The 27,484-nt window shown below is 32.0% G+C and overlaps 1 protein-coding gene across 1 annotated transcript in view; it reads right to left on the reverse strand.

Moving 5' to 3' along the window:
* The window catches only part of LOC127737711 (uncharacterized), a 95,846-nt gene that overhangs the window by 6,700 nt on the left and 61,662 nt on the right, over nt 1-27,484 (reverse strand). The window contains exons 2-8 of the mRNA XM_052248561.1: nt 14,200-14,360; nt 9,708-9,856; nt 5,603-5,730; nt 3,197-3,253; nt 2,938-2,997; nt 2,112-2,387; nt 1,087-1,395 (exon numbers count right to left, since the gene is read on the reverse strand). Coding sequence (XP_052104521.1) covers nt 1,087-1,395; nt 2,112-2,387; nt 2,938-2,997; nt 3,197-3,253; nt 5,603-5,730; nt 9,708-9,856; nt 14,200-14,360 — 1,140 coding nt within the window. The remainder of the gene's footprint in view (nt 1-1,086; nt 1,396-2,111; nt 2,388-2,937; nt 2,998-3,196; nt 3,254-5,602; nt 5,731-9,707; nt 9,857-14,199; nt 14,361-27,484) is intronic.

Below are 27,484 nucleotides of genomic sequence, written 5' to 3' on the forward strand. Positions count from 1 at the left end.
ATCTTAAAACGCGAATGCATTTCACAAGACTACCAGCCTACCGGTCAGTTCAATACTTGATATTGTGATGGTTTTTTTTTAAGTTAGATACAAAAAGATATCAAAATAGTTAGTCAGTGAAGGACATATAAAACTATGGTAAAAAAATCGAAACACATATATTTAACAGACAACTTAAGGTTGTTTAAAAGGATCCTATCAGATGCTCCAATACGGCAACAAGCAGTTTGAACATCATTTGTACTGGTGGAAAAAGAAACTGCATCCTAAATCAACTGTCTAAAAAATAACAAATAAAAATCAGTCCCTCTATCCTCTTATTTGTGTACATATAATGAGCAACATGACGGGTTCCACTAGTACAGAAGGATCTGCTCTCCCTTCCAAAGCAGCTAAGATCAACATTCGTTTTTGGTTGGATTTGAGTTGCTCAGTCTTCAGTTTTCTAAATAGTTATGTGACGTGTTTGTCTTTTCGTCGTTTTTCGTTTTTGCCATAGCGTTGCGTTGTCGGCTTCTCTTTGACCTATGGGTTTAGAATGTCCATTCGGTACTTACCACCTCTTTTTCACTGAAATCCATGATGGTGATGCACAGAACTTTGCTAACGGACAATGCAGACATAAAACAAAATATTACGTATTCGATCTTTAAATTAGGGTGCATACGATATCGGTTTATTTGAATGACGTACGCTAGTGTAGTGACGTAATCCAGACATCAAAATATCTCCGAAAGTCAAAAGCTAACATTTCTGGTGGTAAGTTCAACCGAAAATGATATCGCATTAATTGCATTAAACTGTTGCATAAAATAAAAATAATTGACGGATATAATGTAATGCCTCTAACTGCGCATGCTCTCCCATCTGCAACATAACATTACAATGTCATCTTACGGCAAAAACTCGTTTTATTTTTGTTCCACTACGAGGTTTAAAAGGGGAAACAACCTCATTTCTACGTTTGAAACGATAAACTCTGTTCAATTATCTTAATAGCAAAGGTATAAGGATAATATTTGAAGTAGTTGCCATATATTGAGAAATGCACGCTGTTTTTTTTCCGTGAGTATATCTCATACAAACCTGTATTTTGTGAAGTAATAGCTAATGTTATCCCTGTACTTGTACCTTCTCCAATTACATTGGACGCAACACAAAAATATTCTCCAGCATCAGTTACTTGTAGATTTGTGATAGTCAAGGAAGGCGTTGACAATCCCGCAATAGTAAATCTACTGTCTGTTGTTGAAATTACTGAATCTACTCCGCTGACTCGTTTCCTCCAATAAAAATCGGTAACAATAGGCGAAGCCGTTACAGAACAATCAAAAGTAACTGATTCACTTGTATTAAGAGTTGTCGATAATGAAGTCGTGGTAACTTGTGGAAAGCCTTTACAAAAAACACAAGAGAACAATAAATGACAGTATATTATTTTAAAGATTTGTCACAGCCTTCTATTATAAATTTCTTCCCGGAATATTTTACAGATTAATATAAGCATGGATAGATAAATGCATCTTGTCGTCACAGATTTTCTGTTTCGTTTGTTAAAATCTTGCTACTCAAAATACTTTTTATAAGATTGGTATTGTTAACATGATAATAAAGTATTGATTCCTTTAAATGTTAACTCTTGCCTTTTGTAGATTCCTAAGCCGATGGTGACTTTAAGTGCTCCCGTAGACTCAGTAGGTCTAACTAGTGACAACCGTAGTATTTCTCTTGGTATCCGCTGATAGATGCATGTATTGATAGTCGAGTCATGAACGAATTAAAAATTTGGACTACAACTAATTGACTATACTAAAATTTTCTAAACGGTTATCAAATTCAAACTTTGGGACAGTAGACACTTTTAATTGTACCATTAAAAATTCCAGAGTACTGTAATGTAATTTTGTTGAAAAGATCTTCCCTCTCTAACATAATTATTATATATTGTATTTTTGTAATTATTATTTGTTCAAAATAATTTCTTGCTATCTTTTGTACGTTCATTTTTAATATTTATTACCATCGTCTACCCCCCCCCCCCTCCCCACAAATAACAAACTTATGATCTGCTGATTATAATAAAAATAATTTCTTTCTCTGTAGCTTCTTACCCCCTGTCACGTTTACTACTATTTGATCCCATTCTTTGAAATGAAGCTTGTTTGCAACACAACACCTGTATATTCCTGTATAAGCAAATGTTACACTTTCAAGGTTTAGTATCATATCCATGCTATTGATTACATCAACATCAACCTGTCCTTGTGTTACAGTGTCCCAGAATGATTCATCAATTGGAATACCACCGTCAACTGTACACTGTAAAGTGATGTTATCACTGTATACGGCTTCAATATATGAGAAACTGGCAGTCACTGTAGGTGGTTCTGAAATGAGCATGAAGTTGTTGTTTTCGTAATTTATCATATTGGTTTGCTATTCACTTCTTTCTTAATTATTATATATATATACATATATCATAATAGATTTCAAAATAAATTTACTTGAAGTTGATCATCAGAAAGGACAATGATGGAAATTATTCACCGATTCATGTATAACTTGTACTCATGTTTCACTGGAATTTGATGTGGTTAACACTGAGTTGCATATAACATATTAGCTATGGTTTTTGTGTTAATTCTGTTGAAATATTTAGATGAATATAACTCTTTATAAATTTCGTTTGTTCGAAGAGCTTTTTCTTGATTTACCTTATCAGGAACCCTAAAACTTAAACATTTGAATGCCATGGATATATAATACATAAACGCGTTAAGAGATAAATAGAGTTAGTATGGTAGTAAAATGTAGCCAACCCACAGCTTTGTAATATAAAAGAGTTTCTCTGAATTTATATACCGTATCATAAATTATTAAGATCTGAGCAAAAAAAAGATCGGAAAAAACTGATATAATTTCGTAAACAGTACTGACCGTCACAGGCTGCGACATCTACTGGTGATTCCATAGTTGTCTCATTACAAATACCCACATCTATAATATATTAAAAACTTTCAATTTTATTTTTATCTGTAAACATATATAACATGAAAACTTTACTATTAATAATGAATAAATTGATTAATGTATACATGTAATTAACATTTTATTCAGTAATACATATATATTCTAAAAAAAGTTATTTTACAATCTCATGGAGCTCTTTTACCTTAAAACAGTTGAAATTACATACCCTTAAAAGATGCAATAACTTCCAACTTTACAACGTTCGTAGACGACGGCAGTCCATCTATTTAAGAAGAAAAAAAATCATTTTTTAGAAATAGCATATACTTTATAGTGTAAATTTAAAAACAAAAATTTCCAATTAGGTATTCAAACATTAAGTTCTTTGATTTATTTTACTGTGGCCTTTTAGTACATGTATGCCTGTATTTAAATCTCGTAAGTTATAACAAAAGGACTTGTATAGAAAAAATATATTGAAAGACTTCTAATTTCGCCCAGAACGTCAAAGAAAAAATAAACTATGAATTCATCATTCTGTTTTTAAAGAAAACATAGAAAAGAATGTCATTTGGTAACAGGTCTTAAGATGTAGAATATTGTTAAGAATTATGCTTTTCGTTTCACAGCTGAGGCCACGCATTGTTCTCATATTAAGAAATAGAAGGGAAATAGTGCACCGCATGTACATGTAGCGGATTAAAATCACCACAATGCCACAAATGACAAATGAATAGCTTGAATGGGAAGATTATCAGAACAATATACATCAGATCAAAATTATGTAAATCTTTAAGTTCCATAAAACACATTTTACTCGACTTCAATAGCTTGTGTGTTATATTCACAAACAAAGTGTGTACTGCATTTTCCCCAAATCGGTGACTAAATAATATAATGTTTGATATATTTTTTTTCTTTTTGAGACAAAAACTGAAAAAAATATAAAAACAGTAGTGTTACTCTTTGAATTGTTAAAATGCCTGACTTATTGAATTAAGAAGTTTTTTCAAAGTTGTCAAGTTCAAACTGTTTTACTTTGAGTTTTGTTTTTCGTATAGCAATACTAAAATAACTTTCAACATGGTATGGGATGACATAAATTAGCAACAAAACTAACTTAACAGTAAAAAGACCGTATTTTAGAACAGACAAGAATCCCTTCCTCGGGGAAATTAACAACAATGTTAATGTTAATTGATCCCTGATAATGACAACAAACACGGGTGACGTATATACGGGCAAATAGTTCCTGTTAAAAGTAACTGAGATTAATACGCCATTACATAATTTTGCAAATATGAGTTCGGCCAGGTTAATAAAATAGTCAAGATTGCCAGAGTCGATATTTTCACTTCTGTACTCGAACTATGAACAACAAATTTATTTTGTTTTAAATATTTCTGTACTCATAACAACAAAATTATTATATTTTAATTTACCTGTGTACGTTACTTTATTTAACGTCATTTTGTCCTAGGTTAAAGTTGTCTTTTTGACATCGAAATATCATTGTTATTTATATTGTGTCATAGATCAAACTTATTCGTTCAGTGTATATATACTTAATTCTTGTGTAATGTCCTTTTGATCGAGTTAAGCCATTTCAATTGATATTTAATTGTGTGTCTTTTTTGTTGTAATATTATACCACTGTTAGGTTAGGGTGAAGGTTGGCGCCTGTTAAAACGTTGAAATCCGCTGCATTTTTATGCACCTGTCCTAAGTCAGGAGCCTGTTGTTCAGTGGTTGCCGTTTGTTGGTGTGTTTCATAAGTGTTTCTCGTTTCTCGTTTTTTTTTTTATAAATAGATTAGATCATTGGTTTTCCTGTTTAAATTGTTTTACACTAGTCTTTTTGGGGCCTTTTATAGCTTGCTGTTCGGTGTGAGCCAATGCTCCGTGTTGAAGGCCGTACTTTGACCTATAATTGTTTACTTTTTACACATTGTGACTTGGATGTATAGTTGTCTCATTGGCACTCATACCACACCTTCTTATTTATATCGATAGGTTGACAGGTTGACAAAATCGACATGTTGACTTGATCATCAGGTTGTCATGATCGCCAGGTTGACATAGGTGACAAGTCGTCAGGTTGATATGATCTACAAATTGACATTGTCGACAAGTTAACAGTATTGACAGGTTTATATGGTGGACAAGTTGTTCTGGTTGGAAAGGTCGTTGAGTCGATCGACAGAGATTAACATGTAAACTAGGTTGAATTGATAGATCAAACATTTAATTTGTATCAAAACAATTATTTATAAGTTCACAATTTCCATACCTATCACTTCAACTGAATGATCATCATGTCAACTTTGTCAACCCATCGACTGACTGACAGCCTAAAAAGAACATTCTGGGAAATCTGTAAACCTTCTAACAATCTAAGCCTTTTCTACATACACCTGTCAATTCTATCACTACTACTCCTTAATTTTTCAGCAATACCCATACATATTTTAAACTACTTAATCCATACACGCTTTGACAAAACACTTTATTTCTACTGAAAAAATTTGTGGTATTCAAAATTGATAAACGAGTATGGTTTCAGTATTTTTGTGATTTTACTTTTTAGATACAGAACATTTAAGTAGAACATTTAATCAGTGAAGTTATCTTACTTGTAAGGTCGTAACCTGTATCATTGGTATAAAATACAACTTCAGTATTGTTTGAAGGTCTTAAAATCCCAAAATACAAGTATCTGCCAGTAGGATCAGCCAATTTATATTCAAAACCATCAGCAGTGCTGAAAAAGACAGGAATTAAAACCGCATATACTGAGTAACTTTGCATTACAAATATTGATATTGATATGAAGCATGTTACCTTTCATCACTTTCAAACTTTCGGAATCACCTGTATGTACTATTGGCGTTAAAAAGACAAAATAATGTGACTACTTTTTCAAATAGATGAATATTTGGGAAAGTCCGAAAACTACAATCTATCGTAGTGTTACTTTCTAATACAAAAAAGTTTTCGATATAACAAAATAAATTGTAATAATGCAACCGCTTTAATTAATATTGTTCGGATATATAAATACTTATTGTATTAATAAGAACAATTATATTCCGCCATACAACATCCGAATCATGTGATAGTGTTAAGCAGGTGTCGATTTGGAGTACTGCCAAACTCTGTAGAGGTTTGACGGTGTAGCCATAATGCTAAAATTTATTTATACGTGATTTTTTTTAAATTTTGTGTAAATCATTGTTTATATTTATTAAGAACAGTTGTTGTAATTTATTCATTGTATTTGCTGATTGTGTAACTAACCAGAGTTAAGCGAGTAACAAATAAGACAAAGGTAAAAAAACATCAAAGACTACAGCAATTAATTGAATGCCGGAATGATCGACAAAAATTTTTGATATTGAATAAAGACAACAGTAGTATACCGCTGTTCAATAGTCATAAATCAATTGAACTCAAACAAATCCGGGTCACAAACCAAAACCGACGAAAACACATCAACTATAAAAGGAAAACAACGGAACAACATAAACACTGAACTGCTACAAAAACAAACTTTGAAACGGAGTACGAATAAAAATGACAAGACTAGTACGGCAAGTTATTCGGAACCCAGTCTCGGAGTTGTGGTTAATTTGTTAGTTTATATCCAAATTGAACAGAAAGACCAGAAAAGAGCTACGAGCTCTTTAGAATCTATGGTAAATGAGTTATCATGTTAGCCTGGTGATTTGGCTAATGTGGTATATTTGCTGTTTTTAACGGATGCGATATACCAAGAATTGAAGAATATTGAACGTCCTGGCAAAATTTGTTTCATTAACAAGAACTAGAGCTAATTTGCTAAGTCCAAAACTAGATATTATGATGTTTCATTACAGCAACACCAGCATACTGTTATTAAACCTTCCGTAGATTTTATTGAATAAGTTAGTTAAGTTGACGGGGCGTTAAATAGCTTGCTATACGGAATGGGTTTTGCTAATTGTTTAATGCCGTAGAGTGACATGTAACTGTATATATCTAAATCATTTGGTCTCCGGTGGCTAGTTGTCTCATTGGCACTGACACCAAATCTCTTTATTTTAAACTGATAATATAAAACTGCCCAAATAAACAATGATATAATGTAGAATTCATTAGTCCATTAGTCTACGGATTGATTTCTATACTTCCTTTGTACATTAAATATTAAAAGGAGAGAAATTTAAAGGACTGGTCTATTTCAGCAGTAAAACCATTTGTGTGATCTATCTATTCCATTTACAGAAAATGTGTATGAATATGATAAGGAAAAACTTCCTTAAAAGATTTCTAAGGAAAAGTAATATACAAAAATCAACAATTTTCATCCGCTTTTTAAACAACCAAAGAGCTGAAGAAATACTATTTGGTATACCTGAATACCATGCAGTATTTCTTCAGCTCTTTGGTTGTTTAAAAAGCTGATTAAAATTGTTGATTCAACACTACGACAATCTGGTCATAAAAATGTTGTTTGTACTGATAAAAAATGTTAATACACAAATATGAACTCAAATATAAATTCATGAAGCGAAAGTCCAGAACCAACTGACAAGACCAAAACGCTCGACTATATCAACCAACGGAACGACTGGAAAACAACTGTCAAGATTCACTCTTGTTTAGTGATACTTATACAGAATGTTCTAACAATGTATCTGAATATAATATAATAAATAACTTATTTGAATCTATTGTCAACGATAATTGATCTGCTTCACTCCCACTCAAAACATTCTACTTTACGGTGTCATTATAGATTATGTTGAAATAATAGTATCTCCTCTTGTATAATAAATGAAAATGATCAATAAAGTATTTTTGTAATAATAGTAAAACAACTTCATCAATCAGTACTATAGCAAGAGTTATAGGCCTTTTGTTTTCAACATATTCAGCCGTTATATTTGGACTTTTATATTATAGAAATCTTGAAAATTTGAAAACGTCGAATTTTTAAAATAGCTGAAGGTTATAGGGACGTAAATATGAACATGTTCCTTTGGAATTTCAACCAAAGATGTAGAACTGTATTTTCCATCACTGTATTGGATAAATGTCCTCACAAAAAACGTTGTATTGCTGGGTCTTCAAAGTGCTCCACAAAACCCCTTTCTAAATTATCAACATCAATTTTATCAGCAATCAAAGCCGGGTTTCAAAGTTATTGTGAAACTACCTATTCTAGAGGTGGCGTGAATCAGATGTGGATACTAAAAAATTCCGAAGATCTTTTAGAGTACATACAATCTAAAACTAATTCCTCTGGTCATAGTATTAAAACATTAAAATATGTTGATAAGCATTAAGACAATAACTTATTTTTTTATGGTCTACTGAAGCAAATTAACACCAGGTTGATCATATGACAGTCTTGAATTATATATCTACCCTCGAGACAGGCTTTGTGTAATAACATGTTAAAAGAGTGTTTAATAAAATTTTCTACATTGAGAAAGAACTGTAGCAAACGTTTTATTAGTAATGTTAAGCTCTATGACATTGCATCTAAAGTTCAATAACTAGGTGGAGGAAAATATTGTTGTTTTTTTCATAAACTGACATAAAAACGTTTTCCCTCGTTGTATCTGTTTTCGAATGCTTCTGAAAATACAGTAGCTGTTGAAGGTATAATAAAGATTGCAGGTTCGTCGATTTTTCTTTTGTAATAACCTATAGCAACGACACCAAGTTTTCAAAAGGAGTTTATACATTTTAATGAATAAATTGTATTGTATGTATTACAAAAACTATTTAATATATTTAGATCTTTGTACATTTGTTGAAATTTATCTTTGTTTTTTGTAAAATTCATCTTTAAATATCTTTTTCATTTGCAGATTTCAGTAATATGCTGTGCTGAAGTTTCATATGATTTCTGTAATGGTAAAGATAAAGGTAAAAGCTAAAATTAATTTAGGAGTCGATATCAACTATAATATACAAGTACAGTTTAAAAATATGCGTAATTAAAAATATGAAATCAAACAAATACGGTAATGCTAAAATGCACTCTCAGGTTGATATCCCTCCAAGGATAACCGTTGAAAGGGTTTCCGCTTATTTCTAATGGGGTCCTTAAAGTTTCTATCGCTAAGATTAAAAAAAATAAGAAATTAAGAGTAGACAACTTTACTTATTTTTCAGATGATGCTTTACTGCATAATTATATGCATGATATGACTACCATGTATTTGTGAAATGACTTTGTCATAGATAACTATTGAGATGAGTATAATATAAAGGTAGGAAATATTATATTTCAAGAATGCGAAAGATATCACAGGGGGGGTTACAGAGAAATTGGCAAAAGCATGGCAAAAAACGAAAAACAATAACAAGACGGACTAGTCTATATAGACTGTGCAACACGAACCGCACTTTTTTCTGCGTATACTTTCACTATTACCACATATTTTTCGTATTGAGATCAGAAATTGCACAGATGGTATGCATAAAGATAAAAAAAACTGTCGCACACCTGTTTTGAAATGCGATAATATAATGCATTACTGTCTGTATTTAGATCACATACTGCACACATGTTTGTTTCGGATTCAGATACTGCACACCTGTTTGCATAGAGATCATATAATGCACACCTTTTTGTATTGGGATTATGACTTTATTTTACACATATCTGTTTTGTGTTGAAGTCCTATACTGTACACCTATATGTATTGCGATCATATAATGGACATTTTTCAAATAAATACATACTGAATTGATGACACGTGGGGAGATGGAAAAGTCGGTCCTGGTACCTCAAATATGGAACCGCCTTCTAAAGTCTTCTCTAATGTGACATTTGTAAAATATTTTGTCATTTTCTTGTATGTTCCATCTACTGTTTTCATTCTCAAATATAACTAAAATGAAATTTTTGTCTTTATTAGCATGTAAAATTATCACAACCTTAAAGCCAATATTGAATATGAGAGAACTTTGCATTCATGATTAATCAAAACACCTTTATAACAAAATATAAGTACAGATATGAAGGTACAAATTTCTTTTATGGAAAGGTACAATAGGTACTGTTTTAATAAACAAAACACTCTGATTCTAGCAATAAGATTTCTGAAACTTTATTAATTTATTGTATTTTAACAGAGATTTCATTCCTTTTCAAAGGTTTGTTGGCTTTATTTAATGACTTTATTTTAATCTATACGTGTTTAAGTGAGAAACAATGTATACAAGAGTTACACAGGGGAGTAGCTGAAGCTGGAGTCGTTTTTGTTATAGAGCAGAGGTACTTGAATTAACAGAGGCATCCGAGGTTCAATAGAATATATGTATGTAGTAACATTGTAGCAGCGTCTGCATATAAAGTATATATCTTCCATTTCATACGATATTTCAAGGCTTTCGTTTTCTATCATGCTTCCATTGATAAAGGTAACTGCTTACCTTACCAAGCAGCGTTTGCATCAAGAGCTCCTAGTGGTAAAGTTGAAGGCATACTTTCGAAAGTTTTACGGACGCACATTTTCGTTCTCTTTTCACAGATTTCGATTTTTACAAATTTTAAGATTTTGTCCAATTCAATTGAAAATGATGAAGTCGATGGCAATCTACTGATTGAGGTAAAAAAAAGGGAAAGATTGAGATCTCAAAAAATTTTCTTTACTCTACCACGTATTTATTTGCTTGTCCCAGGTCAGAAACCTCGAGAGAAGTTGTTTGTCAATTTTTTTATTTATTTTTGTTATTTGGAGAATTTGGGGTTGGTGGCATATCTTTGATTTTTGCTTTGTTTTTATCAGAGTCACTATATACAACGTAAGTCTGTTATACATGTATGCCTTAAATCATTATTTTGTTCAAAGTTAAAAATATTTATACGAGTGTGTGTTTACCAGATAAAAGAGGGGCCTGATGGGGGGGGGGGGTCTCATCACGATTCACGAGTTGATTTTTTTGTCAATCACGATTCACAGAAAATAAATTTCCATGATCACGGATCACGAAAATATAAAAAGAGTATCCCCAATCAATCTCGATAATAGAGATTCAGAAGCTGGTTGTTTGTGTTGTAGATTGGTTCAATTAAGCTACAATCAAATACATTACTGGCTCATTACTTGTTTACGTGTTGAATTCTCCCAGGTTCTAAATTAAATCGTTAAAAACAGTCACATTCTGACTTCTTGTTTTGTATCATATAATATTTCATAGAAGTGTTTTACTGGCGTGAAATACCACGGAACCACGTCTGTGTTTTATCTCGAGACTAAACTCAGAGACTATATAGTATATATATATTTATTTTGTCAATAAAATTTACTGCTGAGCCTGATTGTTCTCCAACTCCTGCTGGTTGTCCCTTGAAGAAAACTAAGACATTCTGGGGTGTCAATAGCATTGTCCGTTTCTGTAAGTATTTTCCAGGCTTTGTAGATAGTTTGTTAGTCTGTTTTTCAAATCTGCAACTGTTCCATTTGTTGGGATATCTCGTTTTCTAGCTTCTTCAATAAGTTCGCCTTTTTTTAGTTTTTTCAAGTTCAATTTTCCTGTGTTTTTTGGGTAAACTGAAATTGTTTTGTTGTGTTCACAAATGTACAGTGTACCCTCAATATATGCTAGACTTCTTGCATCGCTGTATTCTCCAACAATTTTTAACTTCGGATGGGACATGCTGTCTTATCTCGAGTTATCTCGAAGAAGAAGTTTTCGGATTGTGATCTATAACGTATAGGGTCCCTAGGTTTGCAGCAGTAATGGCAATCGGATGTGGATACAGTCCAACCTTGTTACTTGCACTTATTTTGTACTTATCAGGGATTATTGTGTGTACTATACCATGCACAGATTCAAGAAATGTAAGAACAGACGATTTCGTCAAATGAAGTATACAATTGATATCCATTGTATCCTTGTGAGTGACCGAATCCCTGGGTGAAATTCGTTTCAATTCTGCATGTGTATCTCTAACAGTGTGTACAAGTGGTAGACATGATATTTGCGTATCCAACAAAATGGGCCAGTTCGCAAGCTTGCTTTCAAACTTTTGCCAACATGCACTGCATCAGGAAGAACAGCAAATATATATTTTGATTCCAATATACCAGCCTCTCGGTCAGATATCAACAATTCAAATGCCGTTTTGTTGCCCTGTTCACAATCTGCCGTGATGACGAGAACAACACCCCTTTTACATTGAACACCGTTTTCAATACACCTATTGCATGCACGAATTGAGGGAATATGGCTCAAATGGTTATTGTTTTTACAGGCGTCACATAGTTTGCCTTGTTCAGTGCATTCACTGCAGCTGCTAACACAATGAGAAACACTGTCCTTGTGTAGGATATGTCGCATACTAGTCGCTTGTTGCAAACATCCGAGACATGTTTCAACTATACAAACTTCGTAGAGAAACTGGGATTTAATGTCTTCCCCTGTTTTACAAGATTCTGGTTTGTATGTCACTGCAACAGGGAGACTTACATTATTGTCAATTGTAGAAATGTAAGTGATGTCTGCATCTGTACAACATTCTGTCTAAGAAAATCTGGATCCGGATTCGAATTTTTTCGAACAAGGTCGAAACTAGCCGTGTCCTTATGACCAACATTGACCTTTTGGTGTTCATCATAAAGTATGCTAGGTTTGAGAGCAGTCCCATCATTTGCCATCGTAAGCCCAATTACTTTAACAGTTGACGATTCTACTTAAGGAACTACTTTACTATCATTGGTTGCCAGCTGTAGCATTGATATTAGCCAAGGTTTTATAACGCCACTTTCTGTTGTATAGCCAGATGACCTTTTTAATCGAGCGTGAGACGAGGGTCCACCAAAATTAAGTTTTGCGTCATCTGGATTTTTCAATCCACCCGTGCCTGTTCCGTGCCACATTGGTCCACGAAGGAAATTAACAGTTCGTTCTCCTACAAGAAATGACCTAATTGCACTTTTAAAACTATCGCGCCACTTCAACTTTTTTAGCCAAGAAAGACAACTCAATGGAACTCTTTATTTCCAGAACAACGGAAAAAACTGAATCACGAGAACGACATATATGTCTCAATCACGAAGAACGAACATAAAACTCCAATGAAAACGATTCACGAACAATGCTTTCATCACGAATCACGAAAAGTAAATCTGTAGAAAAACGGATCACGATAGCGAAAATGCGCCGATCACGAAGAACGAAAATAACCCATCAGGCCCCTCATAAAAGTGTGTACAAATAATTATTTTGATATATTTATAAGTGGCATAAAGTCATCATAGATAATGTAATAATTGACATCAGACTGTATGCATGATTTGCTTATTCTTTGTGTGTTTTTATATTTGTCAGTGTTTTCCTCCGAATGGTTTCAAATATTTTACGTGTGTCAAATTAAAAAACAGATATATCCTAATAATATAATTCGTACCGTTTCAACAATATAAGTTCAAAACGATTAAACAGCCAGGTTTTACTATGGCCTGATATTACATGTATGAATAGAAACTACAGGTTGTAAACAAAAATGGTATTTTTATATAAGAACACATTCTCGGAGTACAATGTAAAGGATTTGTGTTCCATTACAGAATATATCAATTCTACCATAGTTCGTTAGGATATGTGAAAAAAATGTTTATTTACTATTTTGGTCAGTAGCAATTTTAATTTGAGAGAGCTCTATCAGGCAAAGGTTGTAAAATCATCTTAAAATATAATTAACTTCAGAGATGTTTTGTAGCTTAAACATATTGTAACATTTCAAAACAATTTATACATACTTTTGCCAAATTTTGTGTTGCATCATTAAGAATAGAAAGAAGGAGACTTGAATATTTATCCATGGCGTTGTCAGTTTATTTTTGACTGTTTGAATGTCACTTTCGTATCTTTCGCCTCTCTTTTACTTGAACGAGATCGAATGTGTGATACTGGTAAAACCATTTTAAAAGATAAAGTCCATGTTATTTGAACGTTTCCATTATGTTACCATTTTGGTGAAGCAACCATGTTAATGCTGATTATATGTCTCTTGGTGTTTATGAACAGTTTTTATAACAAATGAATTTGTTGAAATGATTTAAGGTTATAGTCTCTTATAATTCAGTATAATATGGCTCTCTATTTAATATCTATAGAGAACACATAATGTAGTATTGGACTGTATATTATTAAAAGATGATACTAGTACTTAAATATATTGAATCAAATTAAAATGGAATATTCCAGTAAACAATAAGATTATTACCAGATAAGGACATTCAATTTCTGGGTGAAATCTATCAATGATATCACTACGGAAAAAACCATCATCAACATTCCCGCAATGAACATTTGACAAATGCCATAGGTTGAATAATCCTATTCCTGTTCCGTTGGAAATGGTAAGTAGTGTTTCAACATACTGGGCTGAAATGTAAGTATGCATATTTAAAAAAATTATTAAAAAACATTCACATAACTATTTTAAGATTTAGACTTGTAGTGTTGATGCAATGTACGTGGTTTTTATTTCTGTGTATTATATGAGGCAGGTGTAACCTGTGAAAGGGGACGAAGTCAGAAAACCTGCAAAATCCTTTTAATACGATATACCGTTTACAGCAGATTTATATATTATAAACATTTGACAAATGCCATAGGTTGAATAATCCTACTCCTGTTCCGTTGGAAATGGTTAGTAGGGTTTCAACATACTGGGCGGAAATAAGTATGCATATTTTATTATTCCAAAACAAATTCACATATCTATTTTAAGATATAAGACTTGTAGTGTTGATGCAATGTACATGGCTTTTATTTCTGTGTATATTATGAACTCCAGAACATATGAGCTGGGACAAGTTCCTTTATAAGGTCTAGAAAAAACCAAGACTCTGACATAATATCGTGCAGTAATAGCCACTTGGATTTACTACACTTGTAGTTAATGCATAAAAGATTGGCGAAAGATACCAAAAAGATATTCAAACTTGTAAGTCGAAAACAAACTGACAATGCCTAAAATATCCACAAGTATTTATACACAAAGCATATCTAAATATGAAAATGAAAAGGGTTTTTTGGCAAACAAATATATATATATATATATATATATATATATATATATATATAATTTCTGTAATATTGACATTTTCGTGTTAATTTCTTTTAAGCTCACCTGTCATAAAAAAACATGTAAGCTTTTGCCATCACTTTGCGTCCTTATTTGTATGTCGTCCGTCGTCGAAAATGTTCTAACTAATGGCCCAAATTTAGTTTTAGTGGGTGGCGGCCATGAACCGACGTAGGTAGATTGGTCCTACATTTTTGTGCCAGTTTTGCATTTTAAGAGATATTTTTGTCATTTAAACTGTAGGAAATGTGCTTCGTATAGATGATCTATAGTTATTCATATGTATTGGAGACGGAGGTAGGGAAATAAAAGACTTTTGAACAGAACACACCTGGCAATAGACATTATTACAAATCAGTTAGGGTGCACTCGACTTATCGATGATGTCGCAATCTCAAATTACAAGTTTTGTGTCCAAAGCGTCTGTGGGAAAATTGAAAAACTGTAATGATAATGCAACAGATAAAGTAGACACAACTGAATCAGTATTCTATTTGAACAATACAAATACAAGTGACAAATGTAACCCAAATAAACGTCCACGTACATGCATATCAGATAGCTCAGATCACTCTATATGTATAGAGGGAATTAGAAGACATTATTAGTTACATAGTGTGCTAGTGACCTAATACGGTATATATGGGGTCAGTAAATTCCATATGGGGTGAGAGCGAAGCTCGAATCCCCATATGGAATTTACTGACCCCATATATACCGTATTACGTAGCTAGCACACTATGGTACGAATTTATCTTTCCGACTATCTTAACGTGTGAAATTTAAACTAGTGACCTATCAAAATGAGCAAGTATTCAATACCGTTAGCATTAAGAAACTACTTACATTGATCCTACAAAAATAGATGCCAACAATAACAACTTGTTAGGTTTAAATGTGTTTTATAAATTTATTTTAATCTTCATCATCAATTTCTTCGTCTGTTGAAACCTTTAAGATTTTTTTCTCAGTACCGTTTTGTTTTTATAAAGGGACGTAACACCACTACTAACCGTGTATGAAATAAGCCCCGCCTCCCTACTAACATAATATGGAATATACACGGTCTCCACGCGGACGCTTTTAACCAGTCATATTCCTAGAAATATATAGGAGGTAAGATAAAAGAAAATCCATGGATAAAATAGTTAAAAAAGATGATATTGAGGAAATTGTCACCAATATTATGGGAAAATTACTAAATAAATGGAAAACAGAAATAAAAAAAGAGATACTTGAAGAGGTAAACAAAGAAAGGGTAAAGATGAAGGAGTGTCATGATAAGAAATTTGAGATGGTTCGCAGGAAAATGGACTCCATAGATTTTGATAATGCAAATTTACTTGAAAAAAATGCTGCTCTGCATAAAGAACTCAGAAAGATGACAGAAGAGATAAAACAAATAGAAATAGGGGTAACAGAAGGGGTTCATATGGCAAATTGGAATGAGCAATATTCCCGTAAGAAAAACATAAAGATACACAACTTACAAGAAAGACGAGGTGAACAATTAATACCAGAATTGATAACTACATTAAAGGACAAGGTAGGAATAAATCTAAACAAAACAGACATTGTAGTTATGCAAGGCATTCCTGGAAAACATGGTTACCCAAGACCAGTTATCGTAAAATTCCTGCGTATGGAAAATAAAATAGCTATTCTCAAGAAACGAAAAGATCTACAAAAGAGCATAGAAATTAAAATAGGAGATAACATAACACAAAAGAACCAAGGTCTGATTAATAGAATGCATCTACACGAAAGTATCACTAGTGCTTGGTACTTTAATGGTCATGTTTATGGGACAGACACAGATGGTGAAAAGCACAGATTTGACATTTTTGACAATATAAACCAGACTCAAAAAAAAAAAGTTTTGTCTGTCTGTTTATTGGGTAATGTATTTTGACTTTTTGTGTTTTGATTTTTTGATTTATCATTACTTTTTTTGATATTTTATATGTTTTCCGTGTTTTTGGAACTTCATAATCCAAAAATTACTTTCTGAAACAAATTTTACGTATCGAGGAATTGCGGAAAATTTCGGGGCCATATCCGGAACATGTGTTTTTAATCACATCATGACACTTCCGTGTTTACATTTTCGATCTGTAATAAAAATTTACAAACTGTCGTACTTCAAAAAAGATAGTCAAATAGCTTAGCCTTATATTTGTTGCCTGTATGCATGGAAATAATTGGGTAACATCTACAATTGATTTACATTTAGGGTGGGAACTAGATGAAAACATTTTAGGTAATATACCAGAGAAAATCCCACTTGACAAATCGTATGTCCTTTTTGGAACATACAAAAATATCGCCAAAACAATTGACATAATTTGTCAATGCATACTCAATATATTTTTAGACTTAAGCGAGGCTTTGAAACTTTTGGTTGCAGCTCTAAAAAATCTGATATACAGATATGTACAAACATAAACAATGGGAAATATAAATTTATGAAAATATAAACAAACCACATACACAAAAAAAAACTGATACAATGTATAGTTCATGCCTCTGTTGGTAGGGAACTTAAATTAGAATAGAAACAGTTTTGTTTAAATAGTATTAACTAGCACACTAGTATGGTATTATAAACATAACACATATCTGAGTTCTTAATACATGTACATGCAGACATGATTTTTGTTGTCCTTAATTATGATTAATCTGTCAGAGAAAAGGATTTCATAACCAGTTAAAAAATTCAATATCTTAGCCAATTTCTTACTTAAACACTTTCCCAATTAACTTCAAGTTTCAAAATCAAAATTTGTTCAAGTAGTATCATTGCATATAAATTGATACATTGTAAGTGTCTGAATATTTGAAAGAGATTCTTAATTTTGAAAAGTTATATAAAACTTTATTATTTTGTAGTGCCTGAGCTTTTGTATTTTCTCTAAAATGATCTTGCCATGTTTGTTTAAAATAAAATATTATTGGTATTAAATTGCTTTGTTGTTTGCATTGACGATTTCTTTCACTTTAACATCGAAGCAGCAAGAAACATGACATTGTATGACATATATAATTGAGGAATTAGTTTCTTTAGTATGGACTAATTTGAGTTAAAAAAAAATTCAATATTGGAAATCAATGATTTTTTTCATTCAAAACTGCTTCAATATAAAAATCAGAAGATGTGGTATGAATGTCAATGACACAACTCCCTTTCAAGACACAATGTGATACAATTAAGCAAAATTTTACAGGTTACATTTTTTCTTTCAATACAAGCCATCTCAGTGATCAGTAGGCTATACAGTGCCCCCAAATGACTAGTATAAAACTATCCAGCACGAGAGAAAAAGGATAGGTCAATATAAGAAACCTACAAGGCAACTTCAGTTCCATTTCAATATTTAGATTATTCTAATGGATTTGTTAAATGTGGTAGGAATACCTATGAGACAACTCTCCATCAAGACACAGTGTAGTCAAAGTAAGCAATTATAGGTTATAATACAGCCTTCAACACAAAGGCTTGGCTCACATTGAACTGCATCCTACTAGGGGCCCCAAGACACTGTTATAAAACAATTGAAACAGGAAAAATCAAATCTAATTTAACTTCAAACCAGAAACAAAAAGCAAATATGAACTGCACAAAAAAAACCCACTAAACAACATGCTTCTGAATTGGGACATGTGCTTATGAATACACCTGTTTTAAAAGAATTTACATACATACCATAAGACAGTAGTGTAACTTTACCATGTAAAAGACACCCTTTAAAAGTTAATGAAAAAACGTGTTCAAATAAAAAAAGGAACACCTTACAACAGTTCATAAATGTGGCCTTTAAACAAACTAATGTTTAGAAATGGGTATTCAGTGATAATTTCAGGTTTGATTATGTTAGTTGTTTTGTTGTTTTCAATTTAGTTTGTTTATTTATAAGTACAAGGTGTAAGCTGTTTTGTCTAGGCTGTAAATAGCTTTCTTAATGAATTGGTTTTGGTCATCAAGGTGAAGAGAATACAGTGCATTTCAAATTATATATATTTACAATTAAACTTGCAGGCCTTTTTTCATGACCCACAATTTAAAATATAAGAAAACATCAAAATAAAAAGGGACATTCAAAAAATATCTTCAAATCGAGTTAAAGGTTTTAAAAAGTTTTTGTTTTTAACAAAAGAGGTTTGTCATCTAAAACTTTTAAGAACACAAAGCACACAACTTAAAATTGCCAATGCTCACTACCCTAAGCATCACAAAAACCTTGCAGAGCATGTGTAAGGATCTTAATAATGAACAATATCAAGCCATTGTTCAAATAACCATGAACATATCTCAAATTCCAATAAAAACAGCTATTAAGATTCACGTATTGCATTTTTTGTTAAGCACAAATAATCATTAATTGATTAAATTTCTTCACATTTGTATTTGAACATAAGCCTAGAAACTAACTCTTATCCAAAAAAAAACAATTATCTAATATTTAATGCCAAACAAGCATTTGGGTTTACGATTGCATTTCTTTTTTTTAAAGACAGCAACTTGTACTGTAAATTGAGATGTCTCTGTACGGGTCAGATTTGTCTTACTTTATTAAACGATAAGTTCTTGAAATTAGATTACATGTTTTCACGTGACCTGTGCATGATTGGATTACATCTTTCTTCTTGGTCAATGATCTTGCGGGGTCAGTACGAGTTCACGTGTAATTGCGTTGTGGTCACTTCCTTTCATCATCAGCTTTTTACGTGTTAAATTGTAATTCTTATCAAACAATTTGTGAAAAATTCCCACCCGAATACCTCCCTTAATTTTATCTTTAGAAGTAGATATGTATATATGTTTATTAGTGAGGCAGATTTTTCTCCCCACCTTTGCTATTCTTTGTCATTTTTTCAATTGATATGATTTTAGTTGATGTAATTTCGTATTAATTATGTATTATAATTTCATTTTAATTATGAACTTTTATGTCAAATGTTTTATTTGCAAAATATATTTTTTGCATTTTATGATTCTGAATAAATGACCTTTTTTCGTCACTTTAGTTTTTATATCATAGCAAAACAAGCTCAGACTCTGGCCTGTGTATACATGAGTAGTTTATTGTATCCAACTGGCTGTCCTAAAATATAGTACAGCAGACCCGTTTCGTCTGCATAAAACAATTGCTTTGAGTTTGGAATAATTGATTGCAATAAAGGTAAAAAATAATATCAGAACTAGCATATTTTTACCTGGTGACCAAGTCAGGCTCTTAATTTGAGAGCTTCTTGTTTAAATTCAATTTTTATCTTAATGAAATTAAACTTTTGCCTAAATGTGATAAATCATTTCAATCCTATTGTCCTTTACTTGTCATAGGTGCATTTGTTTATTGTTCATGTATTTGTCTAAAAAAAAATGTTAAAAATAATTGGTTTGGAGCAGATAAGATTATGAAATACATATACCGTTTCTTTGTGTCTGATCAGCTGGTTACATGAACCAATGTTCATCCTGTACGGACACCTTGTAACCTATACATATATATATATATATTACAATATATACAATTAAAAGGAAACCGTACTTATAGTTATTGTGGCTGAATTGAAGATAGTTGTATTTTGTCCTTTAGGAAATTCAAATGTAATAACATTATCTTCATTTTGTGTTTTATTGACTTTTTATAGAATAATAAGTAAGTGAACTGATCCTATGAACTCTAATTACAACAGGAAGACCGAAAAACCCATTTACTATATTCTCTGAATATCCGAATTATCGTGATGTTGAGATGTAGCATTTTTGTAGCTGACATTACATGACTGTGGTTTCATTGTGGTCATACTTAATGTAAGATCGTTTATGCCTTGCATTTGCTTCATGGATCCCAATTATTGTCACATTAATCAATTATGTATGTTTGGGTTACTCCCCCAATTTTGTCAATATAACGGAACTATAAACAACTATAAAAAACTGTCATACAAGTGGTAGGTTTAGTTATCTATAAAACCAGCTTTAACCCATCATTTTCTTCGGAAAATGCATTTATCAATCCAGAAATGTGACAGTTGTTTCCCGTCCGTTCCGGATATTTTTTTTAATACTTTTTGCTTGATGTACAAACGTGAAACAAACACATATTATGTTTTGTTTCAGAAACTTTCAAAACTTGAAATGCATAGTTATCACCGTTTATTTTTTTATCAAATGTCCAAAATACTATTTGACGAGTATTCAAGTGTACATTGAAAGCATTGATAGTAATTTCTGTTCCCCATGTGAAACGATTATTTCTTTAAATCAAAAGAGAATAATCAATATTTATTTAGATTATTGGTTGTCATAACTTTCCTAATCGTTCTTTTGAACCATTATCAAACTCAACTTTTTGAATCATTTGTTTAAATTGCTTCCAGTAAATTGCTGAAATACTTGTTGTTTTCTAAACTCAGAGTATCTCCAAATAGCAAAGACTGTTGGAATCTTTAGAAACTTGACAAGAAGCAACATACTCGAAAATATATTTTAATGCATTTTCAAATTAGTTTCAAAAATCTTTAATATACATTAATTGAGTAGAACGCAAATGCAATAGTTATTCCGTTCAATTTCTATTCAAAAGGAATAAAACAAATTATTTTTAAAAACTTTATGCAACCATAACTGACGAGTTCATTATCATAGACTTCGTAAATATCCCTTTGATTTTATTTTTCCTTATTACTTGCAATACTTTTTACATGATTAATTCCGACACGCTCTGGTATTATTGTTTCAGTTCTTTGATGCGATTTTCTGAAATAATTAATTTCAAGTGGGTTTTTTTTTTTTAGCTTTTATAAAACCTTATTTGAATAGTGCGATTGGAATCAACTTTTAGTGACGCAGTTGTATAAATGGACATCAAAGGTTTTTTTCGCATTTTATATGACTGTTGGTTATTTGTGTCGTTCGGTTTTTCACATCTTTTTTATGCCAAATTATATATCATCAATAGACATCTCTACGAAAACGTTCCTTTCCATCAAATTTTTTTCCGACATTTAAAGTTGTTGCTGACAGTTTTCAACAAAATACAGTAATATGATTGATATTATAGATTTTTTGTTAAGACAGCTAGATTGTTCAAGTTTAAATTTTGTCCCAACATGTTTGCATATGAATAAACAGTGATGGAACTACTAAAAGGCAATTAAAAAGAGCAAACATAAAAAAGACAAATATTTATTAAGTATAATCAAATGGCAAAAAATGGTTCAAATACATTGAATAAATTTTACAGAAAAACGAGGATTTCGTTCATTGTTTATAACATTGCATAATAAAGCCTACATAAACAAAACTGGCCAAATCATCTTCCAACACAATTTATTGGCGCGTGAAGTATTGTCCAAACAATCATTGTTTCCGTGCTCAAGCAGACGTCAAGAAAATTTCAAGATAAACCACATGTAAAACCTACCAGTCCGGGATGCGGTTCGATGAAATTGCTTCCCTTGTTTATTTCGCTCTCCGGTCAAATCATGTCATTTCGCTGCCTCCAATGGTAGACGCGACAACGATGGGTGTCGTCAGGATAGGTACGATTAAAGGAATCAGTTAGGAACTAGACGATCCCCATTAGTATAGGTGTGTATGAATAGTTGTTGCTTTAGGATAAATGTATGTTGTAGAATAATTCATAATCAGGAATAGCTGGAATGGAACGAAACGTGTTGCTACGATGACCCGGAAACCGAAGGTAGAAAATTTTTAAAAAATCAAGAGACGATCGTTCTGAGTGTGCCACCTACACATTCAAACATGTATACAACCACCGTATCCCCTATCTGTCTAATGTGTTTTCATAATTATGTGACATAGGACAAAAAAAGGTAGCAGTTTTTTGTGTCTTGTTGTTAAGCATTTTCAGGGGAGATAATGTTATTTTTACGGGTGTGTTTGATTACGTTTGTTACACTGTAACATTATATAATACACGCTCATAAAGTCGCTAAAAAGCGCTTATCACACAAATGAACTCAATGTTAATTATTCTATTTACCGGGTTATTGGTTCTTTATCCTAACTTAATGTTTTGTGGTGTATATTACAAAAAGGGGGGTGCTTTAAAAAACACCGGAATACCTTAATAATCCTACAATACCTGCTATTGTTTAACAGAACAAAAGAAATATATCGTATTCTAAACCTATTTTTCTCACATATTCGTTAGATATGTTGAAAATATAGTCAAATGTTAAATATGAATATCCATCCCCCTTTTTCAATTCATTATTTAAAAAGACAGCTCTAAAAAATATGCAATAACCTAACATTGATAATTTAGCCAACAATGAATCCAGAACATTTTCCCAACAAGTAAAGACCAATAAAAACATTTGATATTATTTGAAAAACTTGGACAATTAAGTAAGATCTGTGGTTTCATAGATATTAATGATAATTCAACATTTTCGATATATATTTATCTTTTAAATTAGTTCATATATATATCATGACATGCATATATCTCGTGATGCATCTGATGTATAAATCCAGTAGCAGATCCGGAGTAAAGTGCTGTGTTCAGACCCGTTTGTATGGGGAACATGTGGTTGGAACCCCTCTTTAATTGCTTGTTTAATTTTTTTTTTGCAGTAATGCTCGAAAAGGAAGATAGACAGTAGTTTTATCATGACGTTATGCAGATGGTTTCCTAACAGATTCATTAACATCACGGTTTATAAGAGACTCATGAGCCTCGTTTAGTGCAAGATGCTGACATGCCTTACCTGTTACGCTGGCTGAAAAGTCCCCATTTTGAAAGCACGTTAAAATATTGTGTGGAAGTTCTACTATAATTGATAGTCAGATGTCTTGGAATTCAATGATTCTCAAGTACATATGCCGATCAAACGCATGGAACAGAGGGGAGATGCTTTTAAGTGGTGCTAATCTGAGATTCCAATTTGAATTATGGAAGAATCAATATATATGAATAAATTATCCCACAATAGGAACTGTCTTTTTTTTTTCATGCAGAATTTGTCAAACGTATCCATAACAGAACAGTCTCCTTCATACATTTGTAATACTGATGGTATTTTCAGATGCATGCACCGTTGTTTTTCTTCTGCTACACATATTTGTTAATTTCTAACACAAGCTTTAATGTGATTTAATTGCTGAGATGATATAGCAGTGCCTTTGGTTTCTCTACTCTCTTTGTTCCAATAACTTGATCATCTGAACTCATCTGCTATCTTTTTTAAAACCAGCATCAAAATAAATTTTAAATAAAACAGGTTGTACATTCTTCAAAATATGTGTAGTACGTGAAATATGAAGACACTCGTGTACTAGTTGTAAAAGTGAGCATGTATGAGAAAAACTGAAATTATAGTGAGCCACCGTATAAGATAAAAAATAATATTAGCGAGTCATTATGTGAAGAACTTTAATATTCTTGAATCTGTTTCTGAGTTATGAAGAACTATCACACAACTAATATTAGGACAGTTATTTAAGTAAAGCACGATAATACAAGCGAGTCCTTATGCGAAGATCTATAATAAAATATAGTCTAAATGTAAAACTGTTAACTTAGTCAAGATCTCGTATGCACGACTCTAAATGTCTCACAACTTTACGACTGTGGGTAAACTATTAAAAAAAGTAAAAGATATAAATAATAAATCTTATGAATAATATTCGCGATCAAAGAAAGAAATATCACATCATCTCGGCGGACAATTGTAAGATGCTATAAGATCGAGAAAAAAATATAACGAAAATATAACCCCAAAAAAATCACTGAAACATCTGAAATCCGAATTAAAGACGCTAACACATCACAAGAAAAAACAAGATCACACCATCTCGACGGGCAACTGTCGACTTTTAAAACGTTGTACGATCGAAACATATGACAAAAAAAAACAGAACTGCAATCCACAAATTAGACGCAAAGAGTCACAAGAAATAACCAGATCACGCAAATGTTGGTGGGCAACTGTCGACTTGTCAATATTGTTTGATCGAACACAAACATAACCAAAACATGACACCAAAGAAATAAGACGCAAACTAAATTACAAGAAATTACAAGATCAATGTTATATGTATCAAACAAAATTCCGAAAGTACAAATAGGTTAACACAAACAATAAAAATACAACGATATAAATCTATGCTACCCCTAGTCCTATAATATAAGACTTCGAAAGTTCATAAACATTCAACGTTTTTTATCGGATTTTTTTTTACTATCAATGTTGAACCTCAACGACTTCGAAGGTTCATATTATTTACATTAAACGTTTTTTATCGGATATTGTTCTTACCATCAATGTTGAATTCGAGGTTCAACATTGATATTAAAGAAAAGTCCGTTGAATGTAATTGATATGAACCTTCGATGTCTTATATTAATTTATAGGACTTTGCTACCCCCAAGAACTCAACTTGACAATGGTCAACCAATCCGGGTTACCGCATAACTAAGGTGAAACTCAATGTGTAACAAAACTTTTTAAATGGTACAGAAAATATGACTGTCAGAGTAATTGTACTTATTTAAGTAAAACCACATATCAAACATGCAAATAATTTTTTTGAATAACAGTTTTAATCACTAAAAAGTCATGTGATGTTACATTTTTAAGACGGGGTGTGTTCGATGCGTTAGTCAACGAGGAAACCCCGCCAGATAACATCCAACTTTGATATTTCGTACAAATGTCAAATTTTGGTGTGCCACTTTGGGAATGGTCTGAACCGATTGATAATTCATTTCTCAATATTCGTAATTTTTCTGATTTTTTCTATGTCGGGCAAAAAAAAAGTAGCAGTTTATAAGGAGACCCCCTTATTGACGTAACAGCTGGACTTCTGGTAGTTTTAAAAACGATTGTTAGCAAGTTGCATTGTTAACAGTTGTACAATATGAAAATGGATCAACGTGAATGCAAATATTTATAATGTTTTGACGGAAAGTAACTTTTGTGACATCTTGGCAACCGTATACAAAGTTTATTTCACTTTTCTATCTTCTAAACACAAGAGTTCCAATTCTTTTGTTGTATTTAAACCGCATACCGGACTGCTACTTTGAAATACAAGGTAGATAATTGTTTTATTCATCTGCGTTATTATTGATAAATAAAATCAATAAAAAAAGTGTACATTTAGTGCAATTGATCTCATAAAACCTGAACTTAGTGTATACTAAGCTTACCATAACTTACAGAAGGAAATATGCAAAATTAACCTTATACGATTTTATCCTCTTTGGTTAATACGCCAATGATTTATGTATTTAGCTTTTAAAATCGTTGGTCTCAGTGGTACCTGATAAAGGTTATTACTTAAACAATTGTCGTGTAATGAAATCGGAATCCTATATTTACATCAAACTACTTGAAAGCATTCTTCGATCGCATGAAATTTATCACGTGTTGTTTTCATTTTTTTTTTTTTCGATTCTGAGTCTTCGACAAATCTGGTCTTACTGATAAATTTTAAAAAAATATATCTAGGCTGTCACACACAACCCAAACTCTAATAAACATACATATCATAAATAACTTCGATTATTTTACCTCATACCCACGGGTGTGGCATATATGGTTTGGTAACTCATTAATATTTCATTAAAGAAAGGTAATCAGCTTGTCGCTACTCACGAATGGGTTTTATGATTTATTTGCATGGTGGTATTTTTTAAGTTTGAAAATCAGTATAACGATTCGGTTTTCTTAAATAGTATGTCTATGGAACACGAAGGCATTTCAGTGACTATCGATCTGGCGAAATTCTTAAATGTAGCATTAGATATTATAACTTGCACTAATGAAGCCTGGTGCCTGTTGAAACTCATCAACGCCATCACACTACAAAAGTGCGATAGATAAATATAAGGAATATATATGTGAACTCTACATTGTAGCAAAAAGGTGGTAACGTGTATATTCAATATTTTGTCAGTTAAGTTTTATCAAATATGTTTGCTATGTCATCCCTTTTACTACTCTATGAAACAATAATAATGTGTCGAGATCTTATGACTCCATACAACAGCTGATTAACTGTAAAAAAAACAGAATTAAATAAGAGTAGTTTTGGAAAAAATATAGAATTGTGTTTACCAGTGGTATAAAGGCAGCTGCAATTACGTTAAACAAAATCAGATAAAAACAAATACATAAAAATAGTGGCTTAGGATACCAAAGGGGCATACAAAACAAAAGACGAGAGACGAAAAAGACTTCAAACTAAAAACTGAATAACAAGAACCCCTTCCTACAACTTTGGGTAATGTCGGGTGCTCCAGAAGGATTAGCAGATCAATGTTCCAGTAGTGGCACCCATCATGTTACTGATGATAAGTACAAATTCGACGAAAGGAGGATTTGATTGTGGTTGCAACGTTTGAAACATATCTGTGGTCATTTATGACACAGCTATTCC

The sequence above is a fragment of the Mytilus californianus genome, unplaced genomic scaffold (genome assembly GCF_021869535.1).
Source record: "Mytilus californianus isolate M0D057914Y unplaced genomic scaffold, xbMytCali1.0.p SCAF_4, whole genome shotgun sequence".
NCBI classification, from domain to species: domain Eukaryota; kingdom Metazoa; phylum Mollusca; class Bivalvia; order Mytilida; family Mytilidae; genus Mytilus; species Mytilus californianus.